Source organism: Diceros bicornis, chromosome 28 (genome assembly GCF_020826845.1).
Source record: "Diceros bicornis minor isolate mBicDic1 chromosome 28, mDicBic1.mat.cur, whole genome shotgun sequence".
In the NCBI taxonomy this organism is placed as follows: domain Eukaryota; kingdom Metazoa; phylum Chordata; class Mammalia; order Perissodactyla; family Rhinocerotidae; genus Diceros; species Diceros bicornis.
In genome coordinates this window covers 15,028,292-15,050,644 of record NC_080767.1, presented here as the reverse complement: position 1 = coordinate 15,050,644, position 22,353 = coordinate 15,028,292, and the positions used below count along the sequence as shown (strand labels likewise).

The window sequence follows — 22,353 nt, the reverse complement described above, 5'->3', positions numbered from 1 at the left end:
CAGATGGAATATAAGAAAGAGTACAGAAATTAACTGTGGCAGGTGCACTAATAAGCCTCCAGAGTCTGAGGATTTTTGTTTTTTTAAGTAGCGGCAGATAAAGCAGTAGAGAACTTATTCAAAGGTACAAGCTTAAAGACCTTTCTGAAGGAAACTTCTCAGAGCCTATGTTAAGGCTACTGAAAACTCCAAAAATTCAAATCAGAAGATTGCTATCCAAAAATAAAATAAAATGTTCAGGTCACCATAATTGGCAGCTCTGGTTTTGGAACTGACCCCAGAATTCTGCTTTGCAGGCGGAGGGACCTCCTGAAATGGCCTTTATTAGCTAGTAGTGGTGCAGGGTGGAAATGGTGGAAGCCTCGGGGGCACTGACATGGCCTCACAAATATCTGGTGCCTGCAGTTCCCGTAGCTGGTTGAGGAAGACGGTGGGAGAAGCATTACTCTGGTTTAAAGCAGCTGAGGACCAGGACAAGGGACGCAGTCATCTCCTCACTACCCTTTACTGGGGTGAAATCCTGAAACTGCCCTGGGAAGACAAAGGTGCCCTTGGCAGATACCAAGGTCAGTGGTATTGGGAATTGGCAGCTTAATGCCCTTTGTTGTAAAAAGAAAAAATGAGCAAGGGAGCATCTCTACAAAGGAAAAACTTATTTCCAGCATAATTTTTAAATAGACTCAGTGAGTGCCTCCTCCTCAACCATTATGGAAAAAATTTGGGGACCAACACACAGTTAAGCTACTTAAATTGCTGTAACTTAGGACTTAATTATGGTATAGGATAGGATAAAAGCTTTAATCTTAAACACTAAACGTTGCATTAAATGGTTTAAAGGAACAACCTGCTTTGAGCTCTGCTCATCCATGCAAGGATTAGACAATCTCAATGCCCTAGCCAAATTCCTAATGTTTACCTAACGCACCGGTGAGCCTCCCATAGAAGACCGGTCTCTTGGATTTATGCTGAAATATAACCTTTTCCTTTCCATATTATATTACAGCAGAGCTCACTTTTGAGGCAAGAGCCTAGAAAGTCTAAATCATGCACCAGAGCCTTAATTATCTGATGCCAGAAACCATAATGGTCCTCTGGTCACAGTGATCACCACTTACAATAGAGGACCCTAACTCTAATTCTGGAGATAGGAGTCCTGAGTACAGTTTTGAAGATCTACCACAGAAAAAGACAAAAAGCACAACACAGAGTCAATGGTTTATCAAATTATCCAGGGAACCACATTTCACAGATAATTTTTGTTCTTCATCTATTGTTCTCACTTGGGCAGAAAATGGAGGCCGTGAGCAAACAGCAATAAGGCAGCCCATAGCTAGCTAAAGAATGACTTGCAATGAATGAAAGAGGCAGCAGGAATATCCAAACATAACTTCAAAACATTTATATATTGCTAAAAAGTCTCTGTGAGGCTTTATAAAATGAACCAAGGAATGAAGCTCATACGAGAGTGATATTCTATATATCAAATCTCACTCTGTGCATGCCTGTGTCATATATATGCATATTTGCATATATCTACCTTTGTGCACACACATATGCTTAGGGAAAACAGCCTGGCAATTAATTTGGAACTCAAATGACATGGTTACACATAGATCATAATTTCTAAACACAATGTTAGTAAAACAAAATTTATTTGTAAAACAGGACCTGTTATATAAAATGGCACACAATCAAGTTATACAAAAATACAAAATTTCTTTCTGATTACAGTTCTAGTTGCAAATGATAATTAGAAAGCATTCCCGGTGGCTTCCAAATAGCTGAGATTGTGAGCATACGGAACAGGGAGCAGCAAGAGTCCATGATGCTGAGATGTCCACGTGAGTAGAACCTAATTTCCAAATTCAAGACTTCCATCAGGTCACTTAATAGCTAGCTCCTGGAATGTCTTCTGTTTTGATACCCATCTTCCAGACTTTTGCCAATCCTAAATTTAGTTCCCAATGTTTCTTAATGTCCAAAATCTGTGTGGCTACGAAACAGAAGGTATTCTGAATTTTCTTACATGATTTGCTCTCTCATCTATTTGGATAATTGTTAGTGACATAATTATATTTATTCCATTTCAAATGAGATAGAAGAGTACAACGATACTGTTTGGTGACATTAGATGTTAACTTCTGGAGAAGTACTGTTTCAAAATAGCTACTCTCACAATGTTAGTTTCCCAGATCTTGCCAAGACATGAGCTCTTAATTGTGTGTTGTTTTTGTTTTTTAAAAAATCCAGACCCTTATTGCAAATATTCTGAAAAATCAGAAATATTACATGAGCTTTGAAAAGAAACCAAGGCATTTAGCAAATTTTAGCCTAGCTAGAGTAAAGAACACGGATACTTAAAAAAAAATACAATTTACCTTTTGCAGCAATTTAAAGGTCCAACCCTTTGAAAGGAAGCACATTAGCAAACAGGTGCTAATTAAGCCCTAGTGACATTAATTGTATGCATTTCCATAATACCGGTCTAGTTTACTGTCTAATTCTGGTAGGAGGCAATGCTTTCTTTCAAAAGATTCTCCTTCCATGGAATGATAAAATGCTGAGGCTTTTTTTTTTTTGTACAGAGCCTGTATTTAGTGCAATAAGTTTAAAAAATTTGCTCTGAAATATTTACTTTACATTAACAAAAATAGCTTTTTTTAAAAAAATTGTAACAAAAAGGAGTTATCACATAAAACAGATCATGAATTATTCTTAGCAAATCACACTTTTTTTTTTTTTCTTAAAGCATTCACCATTACAATAAGCAGAACAATGGAATATTAGCCATTCATATCTGGTAAGCTTCAGGAATAAAAAAACCCAAAAAACCCAAAACCCATCCCCAAACAAAAAGAACGTTCAACACTTGAAGATCAAGACATTAACCAATTCTTTTTAAACCCATTGTAGAATTCTGAATACTTAATGAATTGCCAAGGAGAGGAGCACCTGCCCATCTGTTTTCAGATTTTACAGCAAGCATTTGAATAAAATGGCCATTTAGCCCTAAACCACTGAAGTTCCTCTGAAGCAGAAGCCCAAGCACTGGAATTTTTAATGCTTTGTGTTCTATGTTTCTCTCCCTTCTTTATTCCTCCCAGCATTACTTAATCTGCAAATCAATACACAGAAATTTAAAGGCTGAACTTGCTGGGTGCCCCAGGTTCCTTCCAAATCAGGCACACGAATGTGTGGAGGATGCTACTGAAGTCAAAAATGAAAAAGACAAAATAGAAGAAAAAAGTTTGCATAAGAAAGATTATCTACCCTTTTCTTTTTGACCTACTCTCTTATAGAAGCATTAGGGTAAACTACAAATACCTGAGGAGTTGGTTACTTTTTAATGTTGGCTGACAAATGCATGAGCTATTATGAAAATTCCCACATTGGATCCACTTGTATGTTTCTAAAAGTAAAATGACATGGCTTCTTTGATTGGGGAAAACTGATTGGAGGAATTTCTTATTTATCTGAAAGCATATGCCTAGTCTTGTCCCACTAGGACTTATGCATCAGTCAAATAAGATCTTGATTTTACGCACACGTCAGGGAAATCACCCCTGAATCAACTTTAGACAGAAGATTCAGTACAATAATTTTACCTAATTTAAATAACTAAAGTTAAAATCTCCTCTAAGTTATTAAAAATGTTAATCAGATATGAATCTTAACATTTCCATTAAGACAATTACCATTGAAAACATTAAATGACGGCAGTTGCCTTGTAAAAGCCACCCGTATGAAAGGAGTATATGTTTGACAAAAATAAGCATAAAAAAGGTATTAAATCCCTGTTCCTTTTCTCTGATTTTGGCTGATTATGTGTGTGTGTGTATATACATATACATATACATACACACATACATATACATATATACACACACCCACACACACAAATACATAGTTATGTGTATATATTGTTTTGGAATGTCAATGGGTTCCATAACCGTCGGCTAGGTTCAAGCAGAACTTGCTCCCGAAGCCTAGAAAACAAAGTCATACAGAGTATAATCTTAGACAATTACCATTAAAAGGAGGTCATAAATGATGTCACAAATACACAGATGGTCACAAACAGCAACAAAGCAAAACGAACTGAGAATCCTTCTCCCCTGAACCTCTATTCCAGGGGCTGAAACTCCTATGCATATTGCAAGTCACACTTCCTTCTGGATCATCTTTGAGATACACAGAGAGTACATCTCTGGTCTATGCCGCTATAGTGGCCAGGTTTTTTTCTCCCTTTCCTCTGTACCTTCTTTTCTGCACAAGCAGATGGCCAGAATGTCTCTTTCTTAAATTTCTATATTACATTTGGTAAATATTTCTAAAATCATTTTCAAAGATTTATAGAAAGACTTCACAAACTCTCAAAGTTTCCCTAACAAGTGAGGCTCTCTCAAGAAAAAACCCAAGAGGAAAACTGGAAGGACTCATATTTACTTCAATGATCCCCTGTCAAAAGGAAAATTTAAAACCTCATTTTCCTGAACATTATTTTATAGGCTGAAAATAAACCCTAAATTAAAATATCCCATTAAGGAAGAAGATGGACAGCGAACTCTTGTCTCTACAGATACGGCAAAATACGTATGACGCTCTTTTACAGAACTTTCATCTAAGGGAATAACATGGGAATTAAACCAAGCAAATACAAATAAGCAATCCTAAATTCTACCAATCCTCAAACATCAGGGGGGAATTTCTCAGATAATTCTTTAGGGACACACTGAAGATGGTGGTGGTGGTAGGGGTCAACTCTCACGCACACTGCGAAAGAGAGATAAGAATTAGAGGTACTGATGTGCTTAAAAAATTTAACTACCCTGTCAGCAACATTTCACACTTCTCTCCTGGGGAGTTTTTTAACCACTTAAAACATCACTCTTAGGAACCAAGTGCTACAATGTCCAAACCACCAGAAGAACAATGCACATAAAAGATGTATTTTGAGACATAACAGAGGGTTTTGCCATTAATTGCAAGCAATGAACTGATGAACAACATAAAATTAAAACAAAAAATGAAGATTTTAATGTACTGTTTGAGTTAAGGGACATTAATTTAAAACTGAAAGTAATATTAGGGAAAAAAAAAATCTTTGTAAATGTTTGGCTTCTTGTAGAATGCCACATAACCTGGGCAATTCTCCCAGTATTATTACCTACGAATTAGGGGTTTAGGTAAGAGAAGGTATACGCGCATTCTGGCCTACTACAATTCATCTGTCTTTCACTAAAGAATAATACAGAAATACAGGCCAGTTCATGGTCAGATGAGTTAGTCTTAAACTTCCAAATACTTCTCCCCTTTTTTAAATGCTTTTTACTGAAGAATGATTTAATAATGGAAGGTTCAACCACTGGAAAGTCAGAAAATGGGAGAAAGGATGGTTTACATTTTAAGATTTTATATGTCTTAAGTTTTAGGCTTGGAACCTTATTTCCTGAACAATTAGGACAACCAAGCAGTGGCCAGAAGGAAGCCTTCCTCATTTTCCCATGCCATCACAGGGTTGGCAGAATCCTCACAGCCATCCCGCTCAGCCTATGTGGAAGAAGACGGATGCAGAAAGGAGGAGGGAGGCAGGAACCTGACTAGACGGATTGCTGACTGGTGCCCCTCCCCACTCAATCCAGTTCTGGCTGATGCAGACTTAAAACTAAGAGCTACATGGCCATTCTACATCCTTTTACTTATGATTAGAGTGATCTGTGCCTTGGGAATCTAAACAATGAAGTTTTGACTTTATAATTATCAATACTGTTAGAGCAACACCAAATCAGACACTGGAAGAGGTTACAGAGGAAAGAGTTTATATCTAAACATTCTGCTGAGGCTTTAATTTACGTTGAACAAGCAATTATTTTGCATATACTTATAGCCTCCTCCCTCCAACTTAAATGAACCCATTTTCTTTACTCTTACATACTTACATGGGCTTGTTTTATACTATGTATTTCTTATGTCAGAAACCTATAAATAGAACCATTTATTAAAGTATAAATAAGAAAGAAAAGAGAATCTTCACCTCACACTTCTGATTAGAAAGCACATTATTTAAAATGAACTGTGTAAGGATGTAGACAATTATATAATATTTTGAAATAAACATGCTATTTAAGAACAATACATCTGTAAAATAAGCAGTAATTAGACCAATATATGCTAAAGACATCTGTCGTTATGCAACAGTGAGAATATCTATGGGGAAGCAACTTGGGATTCTCTTAGACTGACTAACTTTAAGTTGCTTTTTTCAAATGATAGTAGAGTGGTTATATATACATACATCTATCACTGACCAGAGATAATTTATCCTTCTCACAGTTAAGCTGAGGTCAGAGAAGGGCAGATCGTCTTACTGAGTGGGAATGTGGGTGTTGATGGAAAGAGCCTTGTTTGCTACTGAAAAATAGCTCAAGAAACAAAGAAAGTACAACCAGGGAACAGAAAAATATAACCGAACAAACATAAACAAAAACATTATAAAACAAAAGCAACATAAACAAATCAATACTATAAAAAAGTGGAATATGAATTTGAGCAAGTTGAAAGGAATTGCTATCATCACCTTCCAAAATGATAAAAATCAAACTGCCAGTTCAAGCACGCAAACAAATGCTCAGTCCGAGGAAAACTAAACACTGACAGTTAAAAAGAAAAAAGTAGAAACAGCAATTTCAACTTAGGGGCAAAAATATCCCCAAGCCCGCCAGGAACACCGAAGATGTGGCTCCTTTCAGCTTACTTTTACAGAGGGTGGTCTAAGTTGTGACAAGAATTCTGCCATCCAAGTGATGGGTAAACACACAAACAGAAAGAGCAGCAGGTCCTGCGTGATACAGATAACAAAAGCTTCTCCCGAGGAAGTGCAGTCAGTGAAGACAGAGAGAGACAGGAAGTGAAAGTGAAATTCGGGGAGGGCGGCCACCTCCTCACGTCCACCTACCATCGGTTTTAGCTCTCTCGCATCGGCAACGCCTCCCTTACCAGCTTCTTTCATTGCTTTCCTACTGTTCTCCACAAACTCCTGCAAAATATGGACCAAATCGCATGCATTCTTAGGTCCTTTCAGATTTCGTTTGGTGGACGAATTCTAAAGAACATTTACATTTTTGACTCAATATTGGTAAATGGATGGCTTAAAGCCATAGCAATAAATAATATTTAGTATCACTCACAGGAGCTGCTAAATCTGTGGGGATGGACTGCAATCTGTTGGGACAAAATCTTTTTTCCATCCATTCATTGTGACAATCTCACTTAGGCTCAAAGAGAGAATGTTCGTTCTATCCGGAAGAGAAAATACCTAAGGTTTTTAAAAAAGACTAATTTCCCATACTTAGAATATTGTTTTATTTGTGGTTTTACTTTTTCCATATCAAGGTTACATGGAAAAACAAGAACATTTTACTCCATAAGCCTCCTCTTTAAAATAACCCTAGAAGGTAAAAGAAAGCACCGATACTACTAAAACCATTTACCAAATCATAAATAAGCTACTTCAAAAAACTCTATCTGGCCTTGAAATTACTCTGTAAAGCAGGAGGACAGAAAGTAACAATGAGAACCTGTGGTCAGAAGTAGTGAAAATGGGATTATGCCCCGAAGGAAACGTTTCCATTCTGTCAGAGTTTATAGAGCACTTCTTCATTAAATATCCTCATCATTCTTACAGAGAAAACTATATTTCTCTATAAAATATTTTTTTACTCTGCTTTCAATCAGTGGCTTAAAAAAACAAAAACCAACTCTTCTTCTGAATGCCTTAATCATCAGAGAGATGCAATGCTCATAGGTCAAATTCCATTATGAAAATAACCCGTTAGAATTACAATTTAGAAATTTTAACGTCCAAAATTTAGCTGATGATTCTCTCAGTAACAGTGATAATCAGTACCCAGTAAGTCAGTTAAATCGTTTGTAATTTTTGCTATTAAAAAAAAATCTAGCTTATTTATTAATACATTTATTTTAGATTTAAGTAGATAAATCACACTCCTGAAAGATGATTTGTTATTTCAATGTGTAATGTTTAGTCTTCAATATTACTTATTCTCAACATAGGAATATTTCACAGCTTAATAGCAAAGTCCTATTACTAAAAAGCATCTTTAGAGCCAGCCCTGATGGCCTAGTGGTTAAAAGTTCAGTGTGCTCTGCTTCAGTGGCCCTGGTTTGCTGCCCGGGCGCAAATCCACACCACTCGTCTGTCAGTAACCATTCTGTGGTGGCAGGTCACATAGAAGAACTAGAAGGACCTACAACTAGAATATACAACTATGTACTGGGGCCGGGGCGGGGGGGGGGGGGGGATGGAGGAGAAGCATCTTTAATTTGGTAGCATTTGACATTGATGATAATAGTATTTAAACCATTTTAACACGGTTTCTAAATTTTTCAAAAAATTTAATTGAGGTTCTAATATAGGGAAGCTGCAGAGGCTACATAACTATAAAGAATCTGAATATAAGATCCGTGCAAAGGTTGAGATCTTGACTAATGGAAAACAATACAATCTACCAGTCATGGGTCTGTTAACATGTATTCATCACAAAACACCTTCAATTTGGCCTAGCATACTCAGGATAATGGGTTTTAATGGAGTTGATAGCAATAATATTTGGAAAGGTGGTGGATGGAGAAATATAGGTAGGCACTACAACCTGAGAAATAAGACTTTTTGTCTTTGAGCCCCACTTCAGGAAAGGACACTTAGGGTACTAGTGGTCCAATGTTCCAATTCAAGGGCTAAAAGTCAAGTTTAAAAAGTCAATGCAAAACCATCTAACTGCAAAGAGAGGGACAGCAGTATGGAATAGTGTGAACTGAGGACTATTAATGGGTACTGCTCTAGCTAGGTGGATTTGAAATCCATGTCCTGCCTATGACAAGAGGGCCTTCTTTCTTGATTTCCTCAATTATCAGATATCAGGTCCATGCCAAATGGTCCTTGATATTTGGTTCTGTCTAAAACATCCATAAAGACATTTGGTGCATAAGACATTTGGTCCACCCTTAAAGGTCCTTGACATTTGGTCCTGTCCAAAATTCCCATGAGCATATTTGGTCCACGCCAAATGGTCTTGGACAGGACCAAATATCAAGGACCTTTTGGCGTGGACTCAATTTCTCTATGGATGTTTTGGAGAGAACCAAGTATGAGCACATATCAAGGACCTTCTGCTGTAGACCAAATGTCTGATGGACCAAACATTTTATGGACATTTTGAACAAGATCAAATGTCCTGCAAGGGTGTTCCCCAAGACTAACCTCATCCATGAGTGCTACAGGTTTAATTCTGAATTACTCAGTGCATAAAATGAGAATTAAATGTAGAGAATAATGTTTTACAAAATATTTTTATTAGTAATTTTATCCCTAAAGCAGTAGAGGGCATTTGAAGTACTTACCATCAGTACTTTATCCATATAGAATTCTCTGCCAGGGCTCCCATCATTGTATTTTGTATCAATGGCAAAACACAAGAATAATACATCCACTACCATTTCGTAAATGGACAGGAAGCAATGAGCGACTAGGAAAGCAAAGAGGCAGACGATGATCAGAGGCAGCACCCATACTGTGTAATCTTGCTGGTAGTTGAGCAGCATAATCCCAGCCAAACCTGTGCTGCAGACTATCAGCACCTGAAGCAGAGAGAGCAAAGACCACATTTAATATCCTACCGTAGAAAACCACTACTTTATCTTTCGCAGACTTAAAATTCTCTTTACTATTTATAAATGATGGTTGCGTGAGTGCACTTCATCTCAAATTAAAAAGTATAATCCATATATACCCATATACACAATACAATTTTTAAGATAAATGTATGCATATTTCAGAAAAAAAATTATACACTCTTAGCACTCAGAAGAAAATTATTGACATTTCAGGGTATTGCGATGTATTCTTTTCTAAGCATTTTTACATATATAAAATAGTATTATATAAACAAATTATTAAAAGCTCTTCATTAATATTTATAGTATCCTTATAAATGTTTCATAAATACTTATTCAGTTACATAATTTCATCTTATGGGTGATTTAAAATTTATTTAACCATTCTCCTACAGTTGGCGATTTATATTGTTTTCAGATATAAATAATGCTGCAACAACCATCTCTAAGAGCTTTTTCTTTGTTTCATATTTTATCTCACATAGAATATGTGGTAAATTTAATGTGACTTGCCATGAAGTTTAGATTTGGACTATCTGTGTGGAAAGAGGTTGCCAAAAACATCCATGCTATAAGAATAAAAGAAATAGCCAAGTTGCTTATTGTTATGAACCACCTACTCTGATGCTTCATCACCTCACACGTAGCACTTTAAATTTTTTGTGGTTCCTTTAATACATTTTATTTCAGCTTTTCAATAACCCTATGAATAGTTTATGGCAAATGTTATCATCGTCATTTTATAGATTGGGAAACAAGTTCAGAGATGCTAGCCGACCTGCTCAAGGTCACAGAGTAGAAGAGCAGATACCACCCAAATAATGGTCTTCCAATGCCAACTCCAGGGCTCTTTCCAGGTAACAACTCAGCAAATACTTGAGTACTGATACAAAGCAGTAATAGGTCATACTGAATCCCAGACACACTCTTGCCCAGCCCTTTACTTGGCCAAGTATCAAGTTTTAAATAACAAAGGAAAAGAAATAGTCCTCCAGAACCACAGCAGCCTTTCCCGGTCCAGTGCTGAGGACAGCTAGACTGAGAATTCTTCTTTGGCCTTTTCCCTACTATTTATCAACATGAAAGCATCTCTCATTCAAGATTCTCTTCATCAAGAGTCATAATGCATTAGACAATATATTGTTTAAGCTATAAATCAATCCCTCTCTCAGATGATTTTAGGGAACAAATCTGGGTCTGCCCAAGATCCGAAAGACCCCCCAAACATTTAGTGGCAAACACTTATGAACATTCTCCTATAATGACTTATTTTCTGGGGTTATTTCCAGAGATAGCTAATTACACCCATTTTCTTTCACTCTTTTGGTTTTAATTTTAGAGTGAGCTATTTCTTAACCGCTTCTTCAAGTTTTTTATACACCCCATGGGAGGACTGAGGTTCTTTATGCTCTCACTATGCGACTAAAAGTTAAACCACATTTGAAATGTTAAAGACAATTATAGGTAGAAGGTGTGGTTCAGACAAACAAGACGTTGAGACAAAAGCTGCTGAGGTGGAAGGCTGGACATTGTCACATGAGAAACAACTTCAAGAATTAGTGATGTTTAGCCAAAAAAGTCAAAGAAATGTCATAATTACTCCCAACCATGATGAAAGGGTGTCATGCACTTATTCAAGCAGAGGATACATTATTGGGTTTTCAAACTACAGAGGGGCTAGGTATCACTTGAGGAGTCTGTGAACAATGCAGATTCCTGGGCCCTACCCCCAGAGTCTGACTGGTTGGATCTAAGATAAAGCCCAGCAACATTCATTTTAAAAGATTCTGATAAAAGTCCACAGCCTACCACAAGTGCTGGTCTGTATCAGTGGTCTCCATGGTAGGGTACACATACTCAAGGGAGTATCTACTCAAGAGGATCACCTGAGACTTCTACTTATATTTCTCACATATTTAAATTTCATTTTATATTACACTTTATAATGCATATATTAGTAAAAGCTGTACATATATCATTAAGAAATCAATGCAAATATATTGGGGAAGTGTGCTCAATTTTTTTTCTAATAGGATGCATGATTTAAAAAGTTTAGACACTCCCGTTCCAGAGGATAAATTATTGGTGATATAACAGAAGAGATTCCTACATACGGTAGGATGCGAGAGGCAGGAAGGAAAGGATGCTAGTTTTGGAGAGAGAGACGTGGATTTGAATCACAGAGTTAATACTTCTTAGTTTTGTGACTTTAAGCAAGTTCATTTAACCTTTCTGAGCCTGTTTTTCCATCTTTAAGACAATAATAGTACATACATCCCATAATTGTTAAAATAAGAATTCTGAAAGCATTTAACACAGTGCCTGGCAATCTTAGTTTCTTTCTTTTTTTCCACCACAAATCTTGCATTTATGATGCTCTTTTCCCACAGAATCCAGGTTTGGAAGATTTTGTTTACTAATAAAATAGAATTTTCATCTTTTATTAATCAAAGCCAAATAAACTGTCAACTAGAACATATAATTAGTGTTAGAAAAAGTATTATCAAATAGAGGTAAAATAATTTCACACAGAAGCGATGAAACTTAAGACTTTTTTTTTTTGTATAGTTTTATTGGGGCAAATATGCAATATCTACAAGACTTATAAATGTTTAAATAGCTTGCAAATCTCTAGTCTTACCTTTAAGGACCCTTCAGGCCAATGATCACAGGTCACAAGCCACTAAACTAGAAGAGCTAAGGTCCTTTCCCAATCTAACTTAGCATTCCATGAAACCCCTGGGGCTCCAAGAAATGGAATCCATCACACTATCTTTTGTGTTTTTTTTAAATTCAGAGTTTTTTAAAGTAAATTTTAAATTTTGAGACAACTGTGAATTCCCATGGAGTTGTAAGAAATAACAGAGAATGATTCCATGTACCCTTTACCCAGTTCCTTCCAATGGGAACATCTTGTAAAACTATAGTACAATATCATAACCAGGACGGACACTGATATTGATACAGTCAAGACACAGAACATTTCCATCATCACAAAGATTCTTTATTTTAACCTTTTATAGGTACTCCTACTTCCCCCCAACGCCATCTCTAACTGGGCGACCACAAATCTGTTCTCCATTTCCATAATGTTGTCATTTCAAGAATGTTATATAAATGGAATCATACAGTATTTAACCTCCTGGGATTGGCATTTTTCACATAGCATAATTCATCCAAGTTGTTGTATCCATAGTTCGTTCCTGACACTGTCTTTTACAATGTTTATTATGATCTATCTAGTTGCACTACCTGATCAGAAACTATTTCTGCACACTAGCAGCCACTTAACTGTAATGAAAGAAACTCTTTTCAAAAGATTTACTTTTGTGTATTCTGTGATCAGAACTATGTTTTTAAAAAAAGGAAAACTAAAGAATTTATCTTAGTATGTTGGAAATCCAGAAGATTTTTTCCCTCTTATTTTTCTCCTTTTTGGATTTCTCGATTAGAAAAAATGTTTATCTTTCATGGTGTTAAAAGTAATTTTTTAGGGGGCCAGCCTGCTGGTGTAGTGGTTAAGTGCATGCGCTCCACTTTGGCAGCCCAGGGTTCGCAGGTTCAGATCCCGGGTGCAGACCTATGCACCGCTCATCAAGCCATGGTGTGGCGGCATGCCACATATAAAATAGAGGAAGATGGGCACAGATGTTAGCTCAAAGCTAATCTTCCTCAGCAAAAAAAAGAGGAAGTTTGGCAATGGATGTTAGCTCAGGGTCAATCTTCCTCACCAAAAAAAAAAAAAAAAAAAAAAAAAAAAAGATAAGTGACTTGGAGCCATTTCTGGCTTTTCTTTAAAAAAAAAAAAGTCATTTTTTGAAAAATATACAATTATATTATTCAAAATTATACCTTCCGGGAAAGCAATTTAGCAATGTATATCAAGAACCCTGTTATGTACTCTGATTCATTAATCCCACTTCTAGGATTCCGAACTCAGGAAATAAGTACTGATGTGGACAAGGATTTGTATACAAAGGTTTCACTGTAGCATATTTTATATTAGTAAAAACTTGCGAACAGTTTAAGTATAACAAAACCCCAGAGGCTTGGTTAAATAAATGATGATACAGCCATTCTACAACCATGTTTAAAACATTTTTAATAAAATAGGAAATGCTCATAATATAATACTAAGTGAAAAGAGGGATACAAAACTGTCTTTTCTACTGGATTTTAAATTCTCTTTATTGACTACTATATAACCAGCACCTAGAATAGCGCCTAGCACATTACAAGTAGTCACTCTATAGATATTTGTTGAATGAATGAAAGGTTATGATAAACCTAAAGAAAAAATTTTGATGGACAGGTCAGTAGGCTGCTGAAAAACTCAAAGCCAATTTTAAAACATTGTATTTTATCGTCTATATATTTTTCCATTATAAAAGGAAAGCATACTTAATATAGAGAATTTTACCTTATTATGGTAAAGTAGGGGGAGGGGCTTGGAATCACTCATATTTTCAACATCCAAAGACAATCATTATTAACACTTTGAGATATTACTTTTGATTCTTCTTCTTAGGCACATTTTTAAACAGTACTGTCACAGTCTAGTAGTTTTACTCGGCCTTTTCACTTATCATATTATATGTGTTATCATACTATAAACTCAATAAAAAACATGGTTTAATAGGTGAATAACAGTCTGTTGACTATTATTTCCAACCATTTCTCTATTGATAAGCAGTAGATTGTTTATCAACTGATGATATTGTTCAAGCAAATTGTTGAAGCAATTACAGCACACAGCGACCGAAAACTCAGACGTCAGACAGACCTGAGTCTGAACTCCAGCTCTGCCACATTCTAGTTCTCTAAATTTGGGCAACCTACTTAGGTCTCTAAACTTTGGTTTCCTCTGCTATAAAATGAAGATAATATTAATAGCTCACCCTACAGGGGAGGACCACATACAACATTCCACATAAATAGCACCTCCCTCAGTACCTGGTGCCCAGCAAATATCTCAATCAGAGTTTACCAAAATCACCAAAATGATCCAACGTTGCCACTTAATTTTCTCCCTCATTCCTCCATATGGCTTCTTATTTCCCTTTTATTTTAATTGCTCTGTGTATATAGGTTTTTATTTTAAGTTGCTTCTTATCTTTCTTAGCAGTAGGGATAAATTATAAAATAAACAAAGAATTTGAAGCCCTCCTGAATTAGTTGCATAGCATATAAATAATCGTTAATAACAGTGTCAGGCACTGTACTTAGTCCTTAACAGGGATTAACTCATTCAATCTTCACCATAAAAAATTTCTTCTTACTGTAAAAACATGACAAGAACAAATCCAACAGTCATAATGTACGTTTAATCACAAATTTTCAAAATAAACTATCCTCGGAGTTTTATAATTCTTTTTAGATGACAGTTGCCTAAGAACTTAAACCACACAGTGCTATCAATGCCTTTCTCCATCAATTTTTTCCTTTTCAAAGCATTTTAAAAGCATAATGGCTGGAGTAATCTAAGTGTTCAGTATTAAGAGACTATTTAGGAATAGTATTTGATGGAACATTGACCATCATGATAATGAGTAATTATGAAAATTATCAACACAATATTAAAAATGTGTATGATAATATGATGTGAAAAGGGCAGAACAAACAGGAATGTACGCTATGACTGTCATACCATAGAAATATAAGCCTGTGGAAAAACACTGGGAGGCATATATAAAAATGATAGTTGTTATTAGGTTACAGCAGTGGTGTCTTTTTATTAATTCAATTTTTAAAATTTTCTGAATATTTTGTGGTTTGAAATACAGATACCATGAAATCCAATTATAATGTTAATTTTGCAGATTTTAATAGTATAGAAAAAAATGACCTCTTCTCAGACACTCATTAAGCCTCATTCCCTAACGGCTCTATTTTAAAGGGGTTTATATACAGTAACAACGCCGACAACTCAAATTCATCAAGAACTTACAATGTGTCACGCACTGTCTTAGGTACCCTACATGTATTAACTGGTCTAATCCTCACAACCCTAGAGGTTGGGCACTACTATTATCCCAATTCTATAGATGAGCAAACTGAGGCACAGAGTGGTTATGGACCCTGCCTCAGGTCACACAGCTAGTGACAGAGCCAGGTTTACATCCAGGCATTCAGGCTCCAGATGCAGTATCCCTAACCACTACACAGACTGTTTCTTACTTCTTTACAGTTGAAAATATGTAAGGAGAAACATAGGCATATTACTTAACTGCTCTGTACCTCAGTTTCTCCATCTGTAAAATGAGGATAATAATAGAACTTCCTTTACAAATCTGTTGTAAGGATTAAATGAGCACAATTCATGTAAAGTACTTAGAACAGTGTCTGATGCATATTAAGAGCTTTGTAGGTACTTGCTTCATATTATGTTACTTTTAGTTTTTTGACGGGTTATATATTTTTGAAATTAAAGAGCAAATATATATATATGCAAAAATTTACTGTAGGTCTCAGATAATACACTTGGTCTTACCTTGCCTAGAAATAACATGAAATCCCCCACTGTGTTGATGGCAGCCACTCGCAAAGCATTCTCCACGAGAATGACAAAGGCATCCTTCGCTGAGGTGCAGAAGTTGGTGCTATTGATAGCTGTGGCTGTGTATGCATTCTGGACAAAAGCAAAAGCAATATTTTCACTAATAAACATAATCTTACTCTATTAAGATATAAACTAAACATAGTTAAAGTATAGCTTATAAAAATATTTCACAATTAGGGGCAGACCCGGTGGCATAGTGGTTAAGCGTGCGCACTCTGGTTCGGTGGCCCAGGGTTCGCGGGTTCGGATCCCAGGCACGCACCTATGCACCACTTGTCAAGACACGCTGTGGCGGCATCCCATATAAAGTGGAGGAAGATGGGCACAGATGTTAGCCCAGGGCCAATCTTCCTCAGCAAAAAGAGGAGGATTAGCATCGGATGTTAGCTCAGGGTCGATCTTCCTCACAAAAAAAACAAAAAAAAATTCACAGGTAAACCCATGGCTTTGATGAGGTACAGATTAAGATTAAGCACAAGGAAACATGAGACATTAAAAATATATATATACCTATTGGTGGTGAGCACGATGCAGTCTATACAGAAACTGATAAATAATAATGTACACCTGAAATTACACGATGTTATAAACCAATATGACCTCAACAACAACAAAAATATCTAATATGGTAAAGGGCTTTTCAGCTGGCTTAGTTTTGGTCCTTTAAAAACACTGATATTTATTAAAATACACACAAATCTTTCCAACATCCATTAACTTCTTCTCTATCTTAGTAAATCAAACAATTTAACCTTTCCTAGATGTCTCAGGTGCATCACTGTGAATATCTGTGACGCAATATTATCATTTTAGCGATGACTTAAAAGTTACACAAATGTGTAAAGTCATAAGATTGCTGTGCTGTTTTATCTGGAACCTATCATCTCCTCCTTGGTGCTTTCTTCTATGATGTCACTTCTCACGGTTATTGTAGTAGACAGTTGTTTGTTGCCCAACATTTCAAACGCCTCCTTCCTAGGAGCAGGACCCCAAATCCCCTTTGAGAAAACAGCCCGTCCCCACTCTGAGTGGGACTGACACCACCTCCAGCTCTAGTGGGGTAGGCCTTGACTGATATAAGCCAATCAATCGGCATGTTCTACCCACCTGGCCACATGATTGGTTCAGGGATTGGTACATAAACTAATCAGAGCCAATGAAAGTAAAGATGTTCCCTGGGGCTTCTGGGGAAAAAGAAGTTTCTTTTCTCTTCCATAGGCACTCCTCACAGAGCCTCTCTCTCATTTTCCCGGACCGCGAGGTGTGAGGGTATGAACTGCCTTGGCTGTTTTTTGTTTTGGTTTGGTTTGGGTTTTTTGGTGAGGAAGATTAGCCCTGAACTAACATCTGTGCCAATCTTCCTCATCTTGGCTGTTTTGTCAACATAATGGGAAGAACCTGGAGCTGCTGGAGGTCACAGTGTGAAACTGAGGGTGAGGCTAACATCACAGAAGTCAGAGCAGAAAGAAACCAGGGGCTTGCACTTGGTGACAACGTTTGCACGATTAGCAACTAGCCAGATTTCTGGTCTTCTCAGTTACAGAAGCTAATAAATTGCTAAGAGTCTCTCCCCTCTCCCCCCTCCTCCCCCTTTTCACTCTCTCTTTTTTAGGCCAGACTGAGCTGGCTTTGTGTCCTTTGTAGTACTGAGTTCCAGCTGACACACTTTGATTCAATTATAGCTGCTTCTGCTGCCCCATGTCCTCTTTGACCCACCAGTCACAGACTATGATTTTTTTCCCTTCTTTTTTACAGTACATTCTAGAATAGCATTGGCATTTTCTGAGAAATGTGAATAAGTATTATAACCTCAAATACGTCTGAGTCTTAGGAAGGGAAAGTATATGAGCTTTGTGACTAAAACTTATGGTCCTGAGGAATTTTTGGTTTAGTGCTGACCTAAAAAATTATTGGTGAGTCCAAAATGCTGAAGGTGCTGGAAAACTGCTAGACACAAAGGACTTACTTTACGTTGTGTTGTCTATAAAGTTTTAAACACTGAGCTTGGGAGAGATAGTCTTTAATTTATGAATGTTCCAAATGTATGCTTGTTAGTTAGTTATTAGGAGCCTGGTGTGAAGATGAGGTTTGAGTTATCAAAAATTTAATTTGCCATTATATGATTAAATTCACTGATTAAAAATGCAGAACATTTCAGGGCCAAGGAAAGAGTACTGTACTGAGTAGGTCACTACTTGTGGCTCATTAACTTTTTCAGTAACGGAGCAGTAGGAAATCATGGTGCCCTTTGAGAAACATAGGATGACTTTAGTGTATGAAATCCCATTATACAAATTAGGGTAATTTATTATCAGAATAGATTACTACATTATGTTTGCAGGTCTTTTTATCTCAAAAGTTAATATATACAATATTTTAAAGAACTCATACTATTAAGTTGTTCTGGTAGCATTCATTTGCTGCTTGCTCTCTTACATTGTCATCTGCCAGTGCTTCTTATCAGTTAAAGATAGGAGGCACCAAAGAGTTAACTACCTAACTGGAGTGGTCCACGTTTCTTCATCTTCTACAAAGCCTCTTTCAAAACATTTTGCCAAATGCCTCAATGACATCAACATCAACTATACTCTTGATCTTGTGTAATAGCAATTCTGCTGAAAAACAATGGAGAACTTCCCAAGCCTGGTCTACTCTCAAAGAACCCAGATTAGTTCCCGGTTCTCACCAGTTCCCTATGTCCTCACAAAAAAACCCATTTAATAATTTATTCTAGAGCAGAAGTCATCAAACTACAACCTGTGTGCCCAATCTGGCCCGCTGCCTACTTTTGTAAATAAAGTTGTACTGGATCGCAGCCACGTTCATTTGTTTCCATATTGTTTATGGCTGTTTTCATGCTACGATGGCAGAACTGAGCAACTGTGAGAGAGACTATATGGCCCATAAAGCCAAAAATATTTACTATCCAGTCCTTTGCAGAAAAACTTTGCTGACCCCTGTTCTAGAATATTGCCCAGGATCAATATCAACCTCCTTTACAGTCTATGCAAACCATCTCCTTATCCCTTTTGAAATACAAACACATTTGACCATTTTTCTAGTCTTTTAGTACCCTTCTCCACAACTTCCAGTCTTGTAGGATCTTGCACTATAATTCTTCAGTTCAACAACTGACAAATGTCTTTAGTGAACTGAGATAAAACTTCCCTGGAGAGAAATACCTTATTTCCCCTATTCTAAGACATGATAAGAGACTAACGAACCAGTTCTTTAATAACAAGTTTTCAGGGGAAAATATCCTACCATATTAACTATGTATATTGATTATGAGAAGCTTCCTGAAGTAAAAAAAAGCATTATAATGCCTAGAATCAAAGATATTGGATAACCCATTTAAATCAACTGGGTACTGTCTGAAATCACGCCCCCTCAATGAGGACCGACAACTCACTCTCACCTATGCCATTCTACCCTTTCCAGTTTGAAAATGACTTTCCGTGAAAGTCATTAGATAGAGGCAAGAGAGGATCCACACACCTCCAATCTCTCCTCTGTGATCATCAGACCAGCTGACTCCTGGAGAGGGCCCAACACTTCCAAACCAAACTATAAAAGCTTTTTTGTTGCCCTCATTAATTTTCAGAAGCTTCAGTGTGAGAATTATTCCTCCTCTGCTGCTTTTTTCTTCTCTCCCCACCCAGCCCTGCCCATTACATCTACTTTTAGAGTGGTAGCCTATTTATTTGTAGACATAGAAGGAGGCAGCAGTGATTTCTTTTCTCCACTCATCAGTTCCAGGCTTGGATATGCTCACAGAAATTTAGGCTTATTGGAAATATTCCTACAGATCTGTGCAACTCTTTTGTATTCAACCTCTCTGAAAAAACTAAGTGGATGTTTTATAAGCTCTTTCTCTCACTCCCAAGGCAGGAAGGTCAAGACGACCTCTTCAGGAAGAAAAACGTGCTACAGATCACTGCAGGCCAAGGAATTTTTCCTCCACTTCTATACCTCCTAGTCTAAAAGGATTCACATTCAAGTTCTTCAGAAATTGAGTCGTTTATGGTTTTCGCTATTACTGTTCTCTGAACTTTCTGCAGACCACTTAGTTGAGATTTGTAGAGCCCACCTACCTCCTTCTCAGACAGCCTTCCTGATCCGGAGCTAACCTGCCCACGGGGAGGCATCAATGATTACCATTTAGCCGATGTTTAACATCTGCTCAGGCAGGACACAGGCTTGAGACTATTCAACTCCCAGAAGCAAGATAAAAGATGAACACCATCCAGGAATCTTTTTAAAAGGATGCCTATTATTAGCCAAGCGGTCACTAGTAGCTTCTTGACTGACATGATAAAGTGAAAAAGCACTGGTCATGTAGAAGAAAATATCTTAGGGCAGAGGGTCACCATGCAGGTAACCCAGGCCTGCACGGCTGTCACATTTTCACACCTTCTTTCCTTTCTTCACTTACCCAGAAATTCTCTTAAAGTTTAAAATCTTTACATAATAACTCACTTAATAGGGGCAAGGTAGACAGCAATGGTAGGAAAAGGTGAATAGGTATGTGCCACTCTATGTGTGGATCATTGTAAATTAAATAAGAGAAAAGGCAATTAAAATGATCCCTTTCTTATTTTGAGTGGGGGATGGAGAAGCCACAAAGTCCAACCTCTACTATATATTTCATTCAGTTTGGTTCTAAATTCTTAGACTTTTTAAGGGGTATAAGAATTAAAAATATGTTGCAAATCTTAAATTAAATAGATTGTCTTTAAACCCATCACTTGTCTTAGTTTACAGCATGATACATAAAAATTTGAGATGTCTGCATATTCTCTATAATAAACTATATTTTAATTTCCTATATGTTACACAAAAACATGTATATATTTATATGAGAGGCAGTGCGATATCATGGCAAGAGCTAGGCAAACTTAGATTTGAAAACTTCCTCCACCTCTAGGGCATGTGATCTGCCAAAAGATGCCAGTCTCAATTTTCTCATCTATAAAACAGAGGAAATGAGCCTTCCTCAGAGTTGTGGAAAGAAAGTGATAATGTATATAAAGTGTTTAGTATAGTATCAGGTAGAAAGTGATCAAATAATATTCTCTATGACTCTCACTCTTACTATGTAGAGAAAAGCTTTATAATCCTAAGAGCTTATCAGCCAGAGATCAGATACCCTCCAGTGTTAAATATACTATCTCCGAATGGTGTCAAAGTAAACTGAGGCCTAGCCGGCCCTGGTGGTTAAGTGGTCAAGATTCTGCGCTCTCATTGCCACAGCCTGGGTTTGTTTCCTGATCAGGGAACCACACCACCCATCCATCGGTTGTCATACTGTGGTGGGTACGTGTTTCTGTGATGCTGAAAGCTATGCCACCAGGATTTCGAATATAAGTAGGATCACGCATGGTGGACAGCTTTCAGTGGAGCTTCCAGACTAAGACAGAGTAGGAAGGACCTGGCCACCCACTTGTGGAAAAAACTGGCCATGAAGACCCTATGAAGAGCAGCAGAGCATTACACAGGGTTGCTAGGAGCCAGAATCCACTCCATGGCACTAACAACAACAAAGAACCCCACCAAAGTCTGAGTAATCCAATGACCAAAAGATACTGATTCTAGTTGTAACAATCTCTCTACTTAAAGTGAATTCTATCTGTTAGATTAGATGTACAATCACCTTCACGTCACATTAAGATAAGCACCTGCAGAAACAAAGAGCAGTTCACAGTTTACTCTATTTATTTACAAAATTCTAGCATCTATGCTATAAATAGTTAATGGCTTATTTTAAAAATCTAAAGCTCTTTTTTAAAGCCAGCTGTATTTTCCATGCTGTCTGGCATTGGAGCATGGTTTGGGATTATGGAATTTCATATTGTGCTGCAAAATGAGTCCGGCCTCCTCTACCCGCCTACCAACACTCTTTTCTACTATTATCCTCTAAATTCTTTAGAGCAGTGGCAACAAACTGGTGGCCCATGGACAACTGACATTGTGTGGCCCAAAGACCTATTTGCTCTGGCTCACTCAGAGTTGTTTTTTTTTTTTTAATTAGCTGTCAACATTTTAATGGCAGGAGATAAAATGCAAACATCCAGAATCCTGGCTTCTCTTGGGAAACTGGA

At 37.1% G+C, this 22,353-nt stretch overlaps 1 protein-coding gene across 3 annotated transcripts in view; it reads right to left on the bottom strand.

The window, feature by feature from the left end:
- SLC44A1 (solute carrier family 44 member 1) overlaps positions 1 to 22,353 on the bottom strand; it is a 185,197-nt gene that overhangs the window by 39,977 nt on the left and 122,867 nt on the right. Inside the window, exons 13-16 of one of the 3 annotated variants that reach the window (XM_058523703.1) lie at positions 16,184 to 16,321; positions 9,421 to 9,657; positions 6,956 to 7,036; positions 1,634 to 3,986 (exon numbers count right to left, since the gene is read on the bottom strand). In XM_058523703.1, the coding sequence (XP_058379686.1) occupies positions 3,963 to 3,986; positions 6,956 to 7,036; positions 9,421 to 9,657; positions 16,184 to 16,321 (480 nt within the window). In that variant the 3' untranslated portion in view covers positions 1,634 to 3,962. Of the gene's footprint in view, positions 1 to 1,633; positions 3,987 to 6,470; positions 7,037 to 9,420; positions 9,658 to 16,183; positions 16,322 to 22,353 lie in introns of those variants that run through there. The other 2 variants (XM_058523704.1, XM_058523705.1) reach the window with 2 other exon arrangements.